This window comes from Podarcis melisellensis, assembly GCF_964234715.1.
Source record: "Podarcis melisellensis genome assembly, chromosome: 13".
Lineage (NCBI taxonomy): Eukaryota > Metazoa > Chordata > Lepidosauria > Squamata > Lacertidae > Podarcis > Podarcis melisellensis.
The window spans coordinates 11,733,408-11,751,300 of record NC_138545.1 but is presented as its reverse complement, the minus strand read 5'-3'; the positions used below and the strand labels follow the sequence as shown (position 1 = coordinate 11,751,300).

The following is a 17,893-nucleotide window of genomic DNA, read 5'->3' as shown; positions in this document are numbered from 1 at the left end:
GGCCCTCCAGATGTTGCTGAATTGCAGCTCCCACCAGCTTACAACAGACTAGGTCTCCCAAAAGTTTCCACAGCCTTGGCTACATGCTCTCCAGATGAATGGTGTCTCTGGGACTGGCCAGGATGTGCTTCCTAGCAGTAGGGCTGTGTTAGGAGGTACCCCTGTTTGGGGTAAGGGGGCAGTTCAGAAACCAGGGTCAGCAGCATCAGCTTCCTGGAGGACTCCCAAGGAGAGGGCAGAGGAGAGGAGGCTGAGGGAAAACACCACAAGGGTGGGTGTTTTAAAAAAAAAGGTGGGAGGCTGCCAGCTCTGAAGGAAGGAGTAACATAACTGGGGTCCTGAACCTCACAGGGGTGCCACAGAATGAATGTTGTTGGAGACGTGAGCCATGGACTCAAAAGCCTCTGCCTGTCAGGCTGCCAGGAAAGCCCTTCCATTTGTGGTTCAACGCTGTAAGCAGACAAAGGCAGGGCTTGAGAGTAATCAACTTTAAAGCTCAGTAACCAACGAGACATCACATGGCACTTCCATCAGCTAAGCAGGTCAGTTGCAGAAATTAAATTCCTGCCCCTTTCACACACACCCCCCATTTATACCTCCCTTCTTAATTGTTCCAGTTTTTTCTCAACTCTTTGTTCCTGCACTGAGAATGGGGAAGGGGAAGGAGATGAATCAGTTCTGTATGGCAGAGCAGAAGACACCCCCTATCCTTCTCTATCACCTCCGTGGCTCCCTCAAGTCTCTCCCTTTCATGTTCAGTCTCTGCTGATGATTCTTCTCTGTCCCACCTGTCTGAACCTGGTTCAAAGTCTCCTTCCCCCTCAGGTGCCTCCTGGGCCATCGGCTGACACTACTCTTCCTCGTCCAGCCAGGCCCTGACACTCTCTTAGATGTTCCCAAGCATGTCACTCTGCTTCAAACAGTATATACATGTCCTTTCAAAAGTAGCTGGACTGTATTATCCTGGGTCTCTATATTCTGAAATGATTTGGACCATTTCCATCATTGTTTCCAAGATCTAGCAACTGGAATCAATATTACATATGTCAGAGAGTGTCAGGGCCAATAGCAGTAGGAAATTAGACAAATGGAGAAAGGATGCAGTTGGCTCACCTATAAACACATTTTGATAGAGAAGCTTTTAGGTGAAATATGGATGCCTGTCTACAGGTAGAATGTTTTTCTTTTTCTCGGTTTGTTTTTAGTTCTGGATGTCCTGCAATAGCAAGAAGATTGGACAAGATGACCTTGGAGGCTTCTTCCTAACCTTTGATTCTGCAATGTGACAAATATGTTTACTTTGGCTGTTCTCCTACTGGTGATGCAACACAGAGTCCAACAACATTGCAAAAGTAATTATCTTCTCTATAATTATTAAAATTATGGTAATCAATTCACCTAGAAAAGCTCCAGAAGGCTGAATGGAAAATCAGATAAAATAATTAAATCTGAAATGATTTAAAGCACCCCGGTGTTCCATAGAGAGCTAAGGTAAGCTAAGGAGAGGTGAGGCCAGCTTTTGCTTTTCATTGTATTGGTTGGATTTCAAAACATAGCATTCAATGAATTTTTTGTGGCAGTGTTGAAGTTAATGAGCAGGTGGATGCCTGCCCCTTTAAGTACAGAATTGGCAGAGTCAGTGGTCACAAAATACACCCTGTTCAAGTTAGGCTGATGACAATTACAATATTGTAGAGAAGCAAAGGAGATTCCAGGTGTAGAAGGATAGTTGTGATGAGGATGTTGTTGTTGCTGCTGCTTCTCCTGCTGCTTCCCAATATGGTGCCCCAAGTGACCACTGTCATTTGCAGCAGAAATAATCCTGTGCATATTCCACATGAATGGTATGAACAAGGGGACCTTATCATTGGTGGGATAATGTCTCATATCTATTACCTATTGCCCAGCATCTCCTTCCATGAACACCCATCTCGGGCCTTTATTAACAGCCCAATGTAAGTAAATGGCTCTTAAGATCATTTCATTTATTCTTTCTACATTTATATCTGACTATAAAGCACTTGCTTTACTTTGAAACCCAAAGTAAGATGAAAACCAATAGTAAGATTTTATGACTATTTTATAACCTGCTTCAAGATTCATGGTATCTCTCTATCCTCCGATGAAGCATAGTTCACTCTCTAGACCTCTGTAGTCACAAGGGTGATGTTTTAGATCTGCGAACAGTGAGCACACATTGGACACAGAGCCATTGGAGTGCTGTCCCCTAACCTGGTAAGCAAAATACTTGGCTTTGGGAAGGAGTAATGGGCTCTGACAAGGTCCTGGAGTCCTTCTGCTTCCTTCCCAAAGCCTAGTTAGCACTTCCCCAGCTTTGGGATCCCGGGGGGGGCGGGGAGCTCTTGGATCCTACCCAAGCGAGCCTTGTGCCTCCTTCCTTAAGCCTGGCACAGCTTTGCCCACCTTTAGGAAGGGCCAAGTGGGTGCAAAATTTTGGCCTTGCCCTGGGTGCCATAGTACCAAAGCCTGCACTGCCAGTCAGTCCCATATAGCTAGTTTTTAAAAGCCAAGATAGGCAAGGGTCATGGGGTCCATTGGGCAGCTTCATTTCTCGAATCCCATTCACTACATCCTCAGGCCACGATAATCTAAACTGATCCAGCAAAGATGGAACAAAAGAGGACACTTTTTGTGAATACCATTTGAAAAGCTCTTCCAGGCAGCTAGTTGTGGACAAAATTGTGGTGAAGAAGTAAGCTGTCTTTACCACTGCCCCTTCCCTTCCATTACCAGGTACAGAAATGAAACCTCAACCATGTTTGAGCTGATTCTGTTTCAGATCACCACCACTTGCTCTCTAGTCATTGATCCTCCTGCCCACAGTAAGTCCACAAAAGCAGCCAGAATTCAACGAATGACACAGAATTACAGCTACACCCTAGGGGCTTTCATGAGTATGCAAGGGGAGAGGGAAAAGCTAGCTTGAGCTGCTTTGTTGAAGGATGGTATAAAACTGAAGGCATATCTAAATTATTTTCATTTCATACCAGTTTGTTTTGCTAGGGACAACAACTGACAAAAGGGGTGTAGTAATGATGTCAATAACGGTGTATGTTGCTAGTTATAAAAAGCAGCATGGTTGAAAAAACAAGTGAAGACCACTTCTCAATATATGTGTTCGGAAAAGGGGGGAAAATCTGTTTCGGATGGAAGAAAGATCCAAACATTAGCTCTAAAGGCAGAAAACAATTTCTATATTTCCAACACGATTTACTTGAGGCACTTGTATCCCTCAGATCTAGGTGTTGTGCACTGTTTAATTGCCCATAAAGTAATAAGGCACTTTATTTGCAGAGTGACGACCAAGTCCTACCAACACCTCCTTGCCTTGGTGTTTGCTGTTGATGAGATCAATGAGAATCCCAAGATCTTGCCCAATGTCACTCTTGGATTCCACATCTATGATAGCTATTCTGATTCAAAGATGGCCTACCGAACCACTCTGGATCTGCTCTTTAAATCACATCACTTTGTCCCCAACTACACGTGTGGCATTCAGAAAATTGTAGTAGGAGTCATTGGGGGACTTAGCTCTGACACCTCCTCATCCATGGCAGATGTCTTAGGTCTTTACAAGATTCCACAGGTAGAATATGGGTATTGAAAAAAATTTATTTCATATTATAATTCACTCTTTTCTCCTTCCAATAGGAATCTGTTGATACATAAATATGAAGTGGTAAAATGGAAAAGGGAAATGGGTTGCCGTATATGGATATATTTTGGGGGGTATAATATTAGTACTCAACAATGTACATGAAATGACCCAGGTTCTATAGAATGTGTGTACAGTATATTTAATGGAAAATTGTTTGAATATTCCAGTTTGATAAATTTCACATTACATCATTCCTGAAAGCACTGCCCTAGCTGCATGAGAGGTATACCAGTCCCAATTCATAGTGATGAAGCTGGCTTTTTTTAAAAAAAAGGTAAAGGTAAAGGATCCCTGACAGTTAAGTCCAGTCACAGACGACTCTCGGATTGCTGCGCTCATCTTGCTTTACAGGCCAAGGGAGCGGGCGTTTGTCCACAGACAGTTTTTGCGGGTCATGTGGCGAAACCAGAGCAGTGCATGGAAACACCGTTTACCTTCCCGCCGGAGCAGTACCTATTTATCTACTTGCACTTTTTGCCATGCTTTCGAACTGCTGGATTGGCAGGAGCTGGGACCAAACAACTGGAGCTCACCCCGTCGCGGGGATTCGAATCACTGGCCTTCTGATCAGCAAGCCCAAGAGGCTCAGTGGTTTAGACCACAGCGCCATCCACGTCCCCCTGAAGCTGGCTTAAGGTAAAGGTAAAGGCACCCCTGCCCATACGGGCCAGTCTTGACAGACTCTGGGGTTGTGCCCCCATCTCACTTAAGAGGCCAGGGGCCAGCGCTGTCCGGAGACACTTCCGGGTCACGTGGCCAGCGTGACATCGCTGCTCTGGCGAGCCAGAGCCGCACACGGAAACGCCGTTTACCTTCCCGCTGGTAAGCGGTCCCTATTTATCTACTTGCACCCAGAGGTGCTTTCGAACTGCTAGGTTGGCAGGCGCTGGGACCGAGCAGCGGGAGCGCACCCCGCCGCAGGGATTCGAACCGCCGACCTTTCGATCGGCAAGTCCTAGGCGCTGAGGCTTTAACCCACAGCGCCACCTGCGTAAGCTGGCTTACAAAGGCATAAATAACTTGAGACAACAATGTCTCTCACCCTAGGAATCATAAGATCCACTCGCTGTGTACGTATGATGATGTTTAGTACTGTCCATTTTCAGAGGCTAATCGAAAACAAATTTCTTGTTATTTTTGAGGCATTTGGGGAGGGATATAGTGTTACCATATGGTGTTCTTCTGCTGCATTACTAGACTTCATATTAGTTGCCTTAATTTTTGCTGGTATTTTACTTTTATAGGATATGGTTTATTGTGGTCACACAATAATAAAATGCATAATGGCCAGGAAATCTTCAGGATTTCCAGGAGATCTAAGAGAGTTCTTAGTACAAATGCCATGAACCTCTCTCTACAAGTGTTTTAAAGATCCTGATCAATTGTGTGTCTTTCTCATGGTCCACTTTAGAGTATTGTTGAAGGCAGTGAAAGAAGAGAATCTGTGTGTACATGTATGCAGCTGTGATGACTCCCATAATAATAGGAATTAATATCTACAAAATTAAATGAGAAATATTGTTTGTTTGGTTTTTGAGCAATAGATTTTCTATTTAAATGGGGGTTCGCCATTATGGCGGAGATTAGTATATATGGGTATATTCAGATAAATGTGTGTGTTTTGAATTCTTGTTTTCACATGGAAAGGTTTGACTTTTTCCTTTTTCAGATTTCATATGGTTCCTTTGAACCAGCCACAAATGATCAAATCAAACGTGGTTTCTTCTACCGCATGGTCCCCAATGAAGATCTTCAGTTCAAGGGAATGATCCAGTTACTTCTGCATTTTGGATGGAAATGGGTCGGGCTCATCACTCCAATTAATGAAGCTGGAGAACGTTTCTTGCAGATCATTGAACCAATGCTTTTCCAGAATGGAATCTGTTCAGAATTCACTGAAAAAGTTGAGTGCCATCTGCATTTCACGGGTAACATCCTGGATATGTTGGATGACACAGGGATTTTGACCCCAGCTTTCATGTCAAGCAAAGCAAATGTGGTTGTTATATATGGAGAATCTATTTTGTGGGTAACTATTGCTATAGAGGCAAGGAATATGATTCAGCTGCTATTGCCTCCATCTAAGAGGAAGCAACACGTAGGAAAAGTATGGATTACAACTGCCCAAACTGATTTCTCATTAGCTTTTTTTAAAAAACCTATTGAAATAAATATACAAATATGCCATGGTGCATTCTCATTTGCCATTCACTCCAAGGACATTCAAGACTTCTCAGACTTTCTGAGGAATGTAAAGCCTTCCTGGGCAGATGCGGATGGTTTTACCAATGATTTCTGGGAACAAGCATTCATGTGTTCACTTTCAAATTCCACTGGGTCAGCAGACATATGTACTGGAGAGGAGGTGCTGGAGAGCCTTCCTGCACCATATTTTGAAATGAGCATGACCGGCCACAGCTACAGTATCTATAATGCTGTCTATGCTCTGGCACACGCCTTACACATTAGGTACTCCTCTGAAGCCATCAGCAAAAGGATAAAGGGTGGAGACAGACTCTCTTCTCAGAATGTAGAGCCTTGGCAGGTAGTGTTTCCTCTTATAAAGTGTTCACCTTGCAAAGTATTCAGTGTTGTGCGCTGTATTGATCTATAATGTGAGTTGGCACTCATCTATAAGTAAATAATTAATAGTAATAAATACATGAAAGATTAACCTTAAATTATTTTATGTCCTACACTAAACAGACTTTAGATTACACAGACTTTCATAAGTGACAGAATAGCAGCAACTACTTGAACGTTTAATAATTGTTCTAAAAATACGCTGCTATTTAAACTGGCTCTGTTCCAGTATTTCAACTAGCAGTTAATTAGACCAGTGGTTCCTAATTAGCTAATTCATGAGTTTCCACTATTTTTCAAGAGCTAAACCATGGAACCCCTGCTTTCGAAAATTTTGATAACTGTAAGGTAGCAAAGCAATTTTTCGAAGAAAATGTGGGGTAGCCCCAAATAAGCAGAGGATTTTTAGTCTACTAAAAAACAGACCATGAAATTTGTGATTTTACCATGCAAAAATGACAAAGATTTAGCTGGAGCACAGACCAATTCTATTTTATTAAAGTATAGCACAAATGAACAATTTTTGAACATTTCTAGCAGCTTTGAAACCTATCTATCTATCTATCATCTATCTATCTATCTATCTATCTAGTAGGAACCAGGCAGAGGGTCTTCTTGGTAGTGACACATTCCCTGGGTAACACCCTCCCTTCAGATACCTAGGAGATAAAGAACTACAAAACTTTTAGAAGACATCTGTAGGCAGCCCTGTATACAGAAGTTTTGTTATGTTTTTATATGTGCGCTACCCATCTGGCTGGGTTGCCCCAGCTACTTTGGGCAGCTCCCCACAAAACATATATAATGAAAAGCACGTGGACCCGCCCCATGGAGCAAGCCACGGAATTAGACAACTTGTTGTGTAAGGTTAATGGCATCAAGTGGCCAAGTGGAATGTATCTGAAGCTGTCAAAAATGATGCTTGGGGCCACCTGCACCATGTTCCTCCCCACATTGTGGGTGTCCCGTGCACGTGTGTGATGTCACACGCTCCTGTGATGTTACACATTGGGAGCAGCCCCAGCTGCCCCCTCCGTGGGCCTTTCTAGGGTATCTCCTAATGGCCTTCAGAGTCTCTAAGGGGCTTCATCCCCCCCTCCCACTGCTCCGTAGGAGCCCACTGCTGTAGCAGGCGAGCCCACCGGAGCCCTTCGGGCTGCAGAATATTGAAGGGGCCTGGCCACTGAACAATTTGTGGGTGCCTGGGCCCCAGGGCCCCACAGAGATGGTGCCTGTGCTTGTGGCTTTCTATAGTTTCTCATCATCTGATAATGTGCATGAAATTGTCAGGCTTCTATGGTAATCTGAGCAAACAGAGCCAGGCTGTTTGACTAGAGAGGGTAATGATGTCATTTTATAGTGTTAAGCACAATGCAAGGATTCCAGAATATACAACAACAAAAACAAAAATTATCATTTGCATGCCACCCAGCCACTCATTTGAAGCCATTCTACACATCTTTGCTAATTTTGTAAGTGTAAAATATCAATGATACATCAATTTCATCTAGTTCTCCTTCAATGCACAGCATGCTGCAAACTTTAAATCCTCCCTCCATAACTTTTCCCAAGATGAAAATTGGATATTGTGTCCAATATCTTTTGCCCCTTGTCTCATTACCGATTTAATTTCTTCAACTTTAGTATGCCACTCTAGCGACAACTTACACATTTTGGAAGGCAACTTCACATTGTTTGCCAGTAATTATTTTTCAAACCTTGAACTTTCCTTACTAAACCCATTTTACTAATCAATTTTAAAAACATCATTGAATTGGTGATATTGCAACCAGTCTGTTACTAAATGTCTTCAGGTTTAGTTGTTCTTCTACTTCCCTTAGCAACTCTTTATGGGTCTCCCATTCCCTTTTTACATTAGTCTTTTTCAAGGATACATTCAATCCCTGTTTCTTTTTTTAATGGCCAAGTAAGCAGTTTTCCTGGTTTGTTTGCAAATTCAATTTTTTTCTGCCTTAGCATTTTAATCTCCCATTCGATTTCTTGATTCACTACCATTAAGAATTTGGTCTGTAACAATTTTATATTCTGTTTTACTGAATCTTTTCCTGGTTTTTAAATCAATTCCTTTTCAGTTCTCCCAGAATTTATTTCTTTTTACCCTCCCTAACCTTTTTTTTATATGCACTTTGTTCAATAAAAAACCTGTCAGGTTGGTGTCTCCCCCCCCCCTCCCCACGACTAGACTCCGGCAGTTACGGTAATTAATCCAGGCTGGATGATAGCGGTGTAGCTGCTCCTTCAGATATACGGGACCAAAGAGGCTAAGGGCTACAAAGGTCAGCATCAAAATTTTAAATTTGCTTGGAAACATACTTGTAGCCTATGTAGTTCCTTTAAGACCAGTATTATATGGTCCTGGCAGCCACTCCCAGTCACCAGTCTGGCAGCTGTGTTTTGGATTAGTTTTAGTTTCTGAGTAAACTTCAAAGGTAGCCCCACATAAAGTGCATTGTAGTATTCCAAGCAGGCGATAACCAGAGCGTGTTCCACTCTGGCAAGACAGTGCACAGGCAGGCAGGATCTCAGCAGGTAGAGCTGGTAGACAGCTGCCCTGGACACAGAATTGACTTGCAGCTTCATGGACATCTGTGAGTCCAAAATGGCTCCCCTGGTCCTTAAGGGGATTGTTACCCCATTCAGGACTAGGGAATCCCCCCACACCTACCCTCCCCCTGTCCTGCAGAAACAATACTTGTTGGCATTGAACCTCAATCCATTAGGCACCACCCACCCACCAACTGCCTTCAGACACCCAAAGAGGATGTTCACTGCCTTCGCTGGTTATAGTTTAAATGAGAAGTGGAAAAGCATGGGAAAGAGGGCAGAACCCTGGTGCACCCCACAAATGAGCTCCCAGGGGTCCAAACATACAACTCCCAACACTACTTTCTGGACATGACCCAGGAGGAAGGAGCAGAACCACTGCATAGCAGTGCTTCCAACTCCTAGCCCTCCAAGATGGTCCATGAGGATAGCATGGTTGACAGTGTCAAAAACACCTATAGCCTCATGCCTCCATTATGTATCTTCCTGGAGGCCTATTGACTGCTGAGTTTATGCTGATTCATGATTTCCCTCTCTCTGTGTATCTGCTACTGAAATTTGGGTGCTCTCCATTGGGAACTGAACTGGTGAACTCCTGCAGGAAAATAACTTAAATCCTTCTGGGATTTAAGACTATTACAACATTTTCTAGGCCTTCTGATTCTCTTTCCACCTAGGTCCACTCATTGCTACAAAGGATCTCATTCAACAACAGTGCTGGGGATGAAATCACATTAAATGAACATGGAGAATTAGCAGCTGGCTTTGATATTATAAACCTGGTCACTTTCCCAAATAATTCATATGTCAGGATCAAAGTCGGGAAGCTGGATCCTCAGGCCCCTCCTGGCAAAGAACTCATCATTAATGGGAACGGAATCCAATGGCACAGAGTCTTCACTCAGGTAAGGAAATCACTGTGGGAGGTGGGAGGGCATGTAGTTTTACCACTTGAGGTGAAAATGGAGGTGCTGCCCAACTGCTGCTGCCACTACTAATAATGCTGCTGCAAATAATTGTTTTAATAATTAAACAAATGAACCACGTCATCAAAAGGAGCAATATGCACAGAAGACATGTCACACCAAGAAGGACCAATGGCTATCAGACAGTGTTGAGCAACATGCTTGTTGGTCCAAGGTGGTTTTCCGGTTAGTAGCATTAGACACATTGTAATCTTCTGTTGCTTCTTGAAACTCTAGTGTCGAGTTGGAATGCTAGAAGCCGGGATGTACATAATTGTGTGTCAGGTTGGCTGCTGCCACAGGCCCAGGGGGAGCTGCCCAAATCATGCCTTGCTCAGAGTGGTTACTAGCCTGGCTGCTCATCCATATACTCCATCAGCTGTGGACAAGGCATGCAGCCTCCTCTCAATGCCTCAGTGGAGGAATCCAGTTGCTTGTCATTGTCCTGTGCTGCCAACCATAGCTGAGCTCAGTGGAAGGAGAAGCCAGCCAACCAGCCAAGTCTTCCATGGTCCCTCCCAACATTGGAGGCACTGATATATCTCCTTGCCAAGGGCACAAGGGAGTCTAGGTACACCTCTGCATATCCTCACAAGCAGTTCTGAGTTTTACAAGAACTAAACGTGGCAATATGATTGTTCTTGTTTTGAGCATATGTATTGGTAAAGAAAAACAGCACTGGGAAAAGTTCCACCACAGCTGACTTCTGAAGGAGAAATATCCAGTACTTCAGTCCAGAAAGGCATTATTACAGTGGTATCTCAGGTTAAGAACTTAATTCGTTCTGGAGGTCTGTTCTTAACCTGAAACTGTTCTTAACCTGAAGCACCACTTTAGCTAATGGGGCCTCCTGCTGCTGCACGATTCCTGTTCTCATCCTGAAGCAAAGTTCTTAACCCAAGGTAGTATTTCTGGGTTAGCGGAGTCTGTAACCTGAAGCGTATGTAACCCGAGGTACCACTGTATTTTATAAATTCAGAAGATATGTATTAGAACTTCCTGAATTCCATTATAGCTCAACAAATAAATAAATAAATTCTGTGTAAATTTAAGTACCATTGGGATATTAACTTAAGATAGTTCTCTTTCGGATTCACACTAATAAACATTTTGGGAACATTTTAATGCCCACAGCTATTTTCTTTCCAGAATTGTTAACCAAATATTTGCTAAATCCCATTCCCAATTCCTTGTGTATCAAGATATTCCTTTGCATATATTAAGTGTATTAAAAGGATCTTTGCTGCTATAGTTTAACAAATGTTTCTGATTTATTCAATCCAAGGCTTGTCAGCATTAGTTGCCTACAAAATCATATATTTTTAAAAAAGGTCATTGGAAAATTTTTGGGAAATATTTCTTTTTGAAAAAGTCCCAACTTATGTTATGTACACATTGTATTGTAGTTCCCTGCTTTTTATGAAGTTGGTTTTACAAAGCCAGTCCACCACAACCCCAATACATCTGCGCACCATCTTCACTGCCTCTCTTTTTTCCAATGGTATAATTGATAGGGCTGTCCAAATAGGAGCAAAACCACAGTAATTCACTACCTCCAAATCCCAACTCCTTGAAGCTCACTAAGGGGATGTCAAGTGAAATTACAGCAGCAAAGAGCAGGAGGCTGTAGTACCATAAAAAGAAATAACCAGTAATGTATTAGATCAAATTATCTGATGGTTGTAGCAATGGTCAATCTAGGTATGAAAATTGTAATCTTCTTGTGCTTGTATGATGGTTAGAACTATAACTTTTTCTCCTACTGTGTATGTGCTGTTTTGGCACCTACAGTTAACATTTCTGGCCCTCCTACTTACTGATGTTAGATGAATCCCCTAAAACATTGTCTTAATATTAACCCCTTTGTGTCTCTTTGGATAGGTGCCACCCCTTTCCTTATGTAATGCCAACTGCCTTCCCGGTTATGAGAAGAAAAAGAAGGAGGGAAAGAAGTTTTGTTGTTATGATTGTGATCCATGTCCTCGTGGGATGTTCTCAAATGAGAAGGGTGAGAGATGCCATACAAGCTATTATAGTAAATTCTGAGCAAATTGGCAATGAGGGTTGCTCTGTATGGTCTCAATTAATATTGTTTATTAACAATAGTATTGGGACGCGGATGGCGCTGTGGTCTAAACCACTGAGCCTAGGGCTTGCTGATCAGCAGATGGGCAGTTCAAATCCCCACGACGGGATGAGCTCCCCTTGTTCGCTCACAGCTTCTGCCAACCTAGCAGTTCAGAAGCACGTCAAAGTGCAAGTAGATAAATAGGTACCGCTCCAGCGAGAAGATAAACGGCATTTCCATGCGCTGCTCTTGTTTTGCCAGAAGCGGCTTGGTCATGCTGGCCACATGACCCGGAAAAACTGTCTGTGGACAAATGTCGGCTATCTCGGCCTATAGAGCGAGATGAGCACCGCAACCCAAGAGTCGTTCATGACTGGACTTAACTGTCAAGGGTTCTTTACCTTTTTATTAACAATAGTATAATTATCGCCCTTCTGTCTCTGTAATAGCTGCCACTCTGAAGAAATTATGTTAACCTTCAAGAGAGTATACCATGAAGATGTGAGCTAATTTGTAATGTAAAGCTTTTCCATCGCTGTATCTACATAACATTCTCTAATGTTTAATGCAATTTCTCATTGACAGTGGCTCACAGCTGTGCTGCCACATTTTAATAACACATTTTAACAATATACACCATGAGTATAGACCCACCCCTCTGTTTTACTGTAAAAAGACATAAAATTTGTACATGCATTCTGTCCTGGAAGACACTAAACTCTTACCTTTGGGGAAGGGAGGATGGAATAGAAGGGGTGGACATTTCTCTAAGAACAAGGATCTTTGGGGGACAGGATTTAAATCTGATAAAAATCACCTTTCTTGCTGCCAAGATGGCAGCTGTAATATTTCTCTCATTTAATCTGGGGTTCTAAGAAAATAGAGGAAGATCTCTAAAAGCATATTTTCCCCATATAGGAAATGTCAGATTTCATTCATGACTTTATAATCAAATCATCAAGGGCACAAGCATTTGAACTAGAAGTTTTGAAATATTTCCTCATCGAAACAATATGCTAAGGGTACTCCTGATTTTTTTTTAAAAAAAACAACAAACTATTAAGCATATTCTGGATTGTTTCCAATTGTCATACAACCTTTTTTTTTTCCAGGGTTGGAAACCTGTGCCAGATGTCCTCCACATCAATATCCAAATGAGGAGCAGAATCAGTGCATTCCCAAGAAAACAAACGTCCTAGGCTTTCGTGAAACTTTGGCCATTATTTCAACTTTCTCTACACTTTTATTCTCTCTTTTCACAGCTATGGTACTTGGCATTTTCATTAAGCACCGGGACACTGCCATCGTCAAAGCCAATAACAGAAGCCTCACTTACATTCTCCTCACATCCCTCTTCTTGTGTTTCCTCTGCTCCTTGATGTTCATTGGAATGCCTAACAAAGCAACCTGCCCACTCCGACAAACGGCTTTTGGCATTGTCTTCTCTGTGGCCCTCTCCAGCATCTTGGCCAAGACTATTTCAGTGGTTTTGGCATTCATGGCTACCAAGCCAGATTCCACAATCAGGAAGTGGGTAGGCAAAAAACTGGCTTACTCCATCGTCCTTTCTTGCTCTGTGATTCAAGTAGGAATTTGTGCCTTCTGGCTGGCAACCTCTGCCCCATTTCCAGATGTGGACATGCACTCAAGCAGTGAAGAAATTATATTCTTATGTAATGAAGGGTCAGTTCTCATGTTCTATGGTGTTTTAGGCTACATGGGCTTCCTGGCCATGATCAGCTTCACTGTGGCCTTCTTAGCCCGGAAGTTGCCGGACAGCTTCAATGAAGCCAAGTTCATCACCTTCAGCATGCTGGTCTTCTGCAGTGTTTGGTTCTCCTTTATTCCCACATACTTGAGCACCAGAGGAAAATACATGGTGGCTGTGGAGATCTTCTCCATCTTGGCTTCCAGTGCTGGGCTGCTGGGTTGCATCTTTTCCCCTAAATGCTACATTATTGTGGTGAGACCTGAGCTGAATAACAGAGAGCAGCTGATAAGGAGAAAGATATAAATAACAGAATAGTTTGCTGTTTCTGTGTGTAGACTGTTGGTATGAAAAATTGACTGTGGTTTTCCAAGAAAGGTAGTTACCTGAAAAGATCAAAATAACAGAAGAGATTGTCCTATTATTTATGTTCTTGGTATTCAGCATAGTTACATATGAGGTGTAAATGAACTGTGATTACATGTATGAAAAAGCTATGGGTGGTTTTGAATTTCTACACCTTCCCTCACTCTACTTCTCCCGCATCCACTTTCGCAATAGGTTCTGAAACTCCTGAGCAGAAGTGGGGGTCCTTAGGAATCAGGAGAGAGATGAAAGGGGAAGGGGAACATTGAAAGCTGCCTTATACTGAGTGAGAGCATTGCCCATTCTATCAGGACCATGCTCTAAATTCAGCCAAGTCTCCATCCAAATTATGCTTATTTGGAAAGATTTGGGCATCACTCATATTGAGTTGGAGTAGCCATGGCTTTCTCTGGTTTGGGTTGTATGGCACAGAATGATGTAGGGCTGTTAGGGACTAATATCACACAAGAAGTGGAGGCTGGCACCATGCTGGAAAACCTGTTTGTAGTTTGAGACCTATCTGATCATCAACTATGTCTTCCATGGAGAATGTCAAAGCCTGATGCCACCTGAGTCTCCTCCATGCCTTGTACCCCACACCACGGGATTAATGCCTCTTCCAATCTGCTGGTTGATCACTACTATCTTTAATAAAAATAAGAGTTTTCTGAGCTATAGCCCGGTAGTACACTTCTTTTGAAGTGGATAAAAATCTACAAGAGGGTCAGCTTGGGTTGCCATATTTCAAAAAGTAAAAATCTGGACACAAAGGTTGTTGAGCTTTTGAGCTGTTTTAGGAATTCACCCAAATAAGGCAAAAAGTGTTACTCATCATCATCATTAAATTTTATTATGGTCGCAGACCAGCATATGATAAAAACATGCGAATAAAATTAGGCACATAGGACTTAGAGAGCAAAGAGATAAAAGCTAATAGTTAAAAGTGATTATGACTCACATAAACACAAAAGGTGTTAGCACAGGTGTTAATCAAACACACACTTCCTGATTCTGTTGGCAAAAACCTGGACATTTTGCAGATTTCCCCAAATTCCCTCCAGGACACTAATTTCACTGGACACTTATTCCTCCAGGAAATTCCTGACTTAGGGCAACTCTAGTGGCAGCTATAGTTTGGACTAATGGGAACCTGAGCAGAACTCTACTATGCTTCAGAATGGCCAAAGGTAGAGAAATAGAAATACAGGTACAGAAATAAGAGGTATAGAAATAGCACTGTGAGGCAGAGTAGCTTGTCTGATTTACGGAACAGATCTAGGCACTGTTCACTGGAATTGTTTTAGCCAACTGAAGAGGTTTGCCATCACATATGAAAGAAGTCCCTTAAGAAATGACTCTATGCTAATTACCAACCCAACCATAATCCTTACACACACTGTTTCTTTTAAGAAATGAATGGAAAGTGACAAAGTCCTGTGGACTTTAATTCTGTTAAATCATGCATCATTATTTGTGTGACTCATTTTGAAGCCAGAACATATATGTATTCATTTGTTGTCTTCATAATATGTAGATAATTACCCACCTCTTTTGCACCTCCACAAACTAATGGGAGTGGAGCATTCAAAAGTGCTCCAAATTGGAAATCATATAGATCTCTCACTAGAAACTCAGTGCTCAAAAACACACCTCAAACCAATCTAAAAACTCTCAGGGTGAACTGGGACATCTAAACTCCTTGAATCTCACTGCTGGACTGATCTGGAGTTTCCATAGGAGTCAGGAAATCACTGTTGTTGCCTTAGCAAGTGTACCAGACTCAAAGGGATCTATTATATGACTTATCCTTGGCAGATAAAGATCACGTCAGAGATGAAGCCTATTTCTCCAAACCACACTTTCCCTTACACCAGAGGTAGTCCAGTTGTTGCTGGACTACAACTCCCATCCGTTTATAACAGACCGTTATTATCAGGGAGGAAGGAAGCTGTAATGCAGCAAAATCCAGAGGGAACAATTACCTATCATTGGTTTACATGGATGGGACCATCTTGTCATTCTTCTGATCTACATTGTTTACCAGAGTGAGAGAATGTGGCAGAAATGTCCTCATGCATGCCACATTGCTTCATTCTTTGTTTCTTTTTCAAAAGTGGCTAGACTGTATTCACTTGGGTCCAGACATCTGGATATGGTTAGGACTCTCTCCTACATTTCCCCAAAATATCCACTTAGTAGGGTGGATTGGAGTATCTGATCAATGTTACATAGGAGAGTGTGTGTAAACAACGTATTATAGGAAGAGGATTGATTCCTGCCCATAAATGGGCTATTTTACTTATCAATTTCTTGTCTTAGTCAAGATGTTGGACTAAATGACTTTGGAGGTCTCTTCCTAGTCTATGATTCTGTGATGTGACAGATATGTTTAGTTTGGCAGTTCTCCTACTGATGATGCACCATAGTCCAAAAACATTGCACAAATGGTTATCTCCCCTATAATTATTAAAATTATTATAATCAATCCACCTGGCAAAGCTTCACAAGGCAGAATGTGAAATAAAAAATCAAAACAGGCTCTGCTATTTCAATCTTTTCCCCTCTTTCATTATATAGGTCAGATTTCAAATCACTGTAGCTTATTTAGGATTCACTGAATTTTTTGTGACAGTGTTGAAGGTAATGAGAAGGTGGATACATGTCCATTTACGTACTGCATTGCCAGAGTTGGCTGTCACCAAATCCTTCCTATTCAGGTCAGGCTGATGATAGTAACAACATTGTAGAGAGATAAAGGAGAATATATGTATAGAAGGATATTTGTGATCAATATGTTACTGCTTCTGCTTCCCTTGCTGCTTCCCAACATGGTGCCCCAAGTGCATACTGTTCTTTGCAGTAGAAATAATCCTGTGGATATTCCACATGAATGGTATGAAGAAGGTGACCTTGTAATTGGTGGAATAGCGTCTCATATCTTTTACTTATTCCCCTACCTTTCCTTCAAGAAACACCCTTCTCAGGAATTTATTGACATCCCAGTGTAAGTAAATGGTTGTTAACATTATTTTATGTGTGCTTTTTGGGCGGCGGTGGGGTGGGTTTAGAACCTATTTTATAAAAAGCAATAGGCAATGTGGATTCAGTAAAGTTGGAACAGGCAGCCCACTGCATACCATTTGACGTGCCTAAATTTGAGACATCTTTCCTCTAAATTGCCTTAAAATCATTACACCAGGCTACTGAAGATGTCAAAGAAACACCCCTCTTGGCCAGATGACAATTTTCCATTCACCACTTCGAAAAGCTCTGTCAGATGGCTACTTGTGGACACAGTCATGGCAGAAAGGTAAGCTTTCTGTGCCAACGCTACTACCACATTGCAGTGTCCTAACACAGTCTCACACATACATGATTGATGCTATGATTTACGTGGCTGTGCTCCAAGCACCAGCCCTTCTGTTTCTTCAGACACAGACCTGCACACAAAAGCTCTTGGTTCATATCTCCATTTTTTGGGTCACCTACAGGGTAGGAGTTGTTGTTAGGATTCAAGGATAAAGGGACCTGAGCTTCCTTGATAAAAGATGGTGTAAAAATATAGTAAATAAGTGGTCATGCCTATTTTGGTGCTGTTGTTTTTTATGGCAAACCACCCTCTGATCCTCAGATTAAGGACAGTATAGAAATTTTGATGGTAATAATAAATAATGTTAATAAGACTTCATTCATGACTAAACTTCTGGCTGTGCCCTTTCATTTTAGGCAGGCAGGTGAATCTTTCAGATCTAGATTTCATTCACTGTTTAATCCCATCGTGAAACAATAACTCACTTCATTTGCAGGGTGATTACAAAGTTCTACCAGCATATCCTGGCCTTGGTGTTTGCTGTTGATGAGATCAATGAGAATCCCAAGATCTTGCCCAATGCCACTCTTGGATTCCACATCTATGATAGCTATTTTGATTCAAGGATGACCTACCGAAACACTCTGGA

General features: G+C 42.1%; 1 protein-coding gene across 1 annotated transcript; it reads left to right on the top strand.

Annotated features, from left to right (window-relative positions):
* Positions 1-1,779: 1,779 nt before the first annotated feature.
* On the top strand, positions 1,780-13,874 carry LOC309354701 (vomeronasal type-2 receptor 26-like; the record flags this gene model as incomplete). The annotated part of the gene is made up of 6 exons (XM_081884966.1): positions 1,780-1,955; positions 3,316-3,607; positions 5,349-5,786; positions 9,505-9,732; positions 11,674-11,800; positions 13,123-13,874. The coding sequence occupies 6 exons, from the start codon at positions 1,780-1,782 to the stop codon at positions 13,872-13,874; spliced, it is 2,013 nt and encodes a 670-aa protein (XP_081741092.1).
* Positions 13,875-17,893: the final 4,019 nt, after the last annotated feature.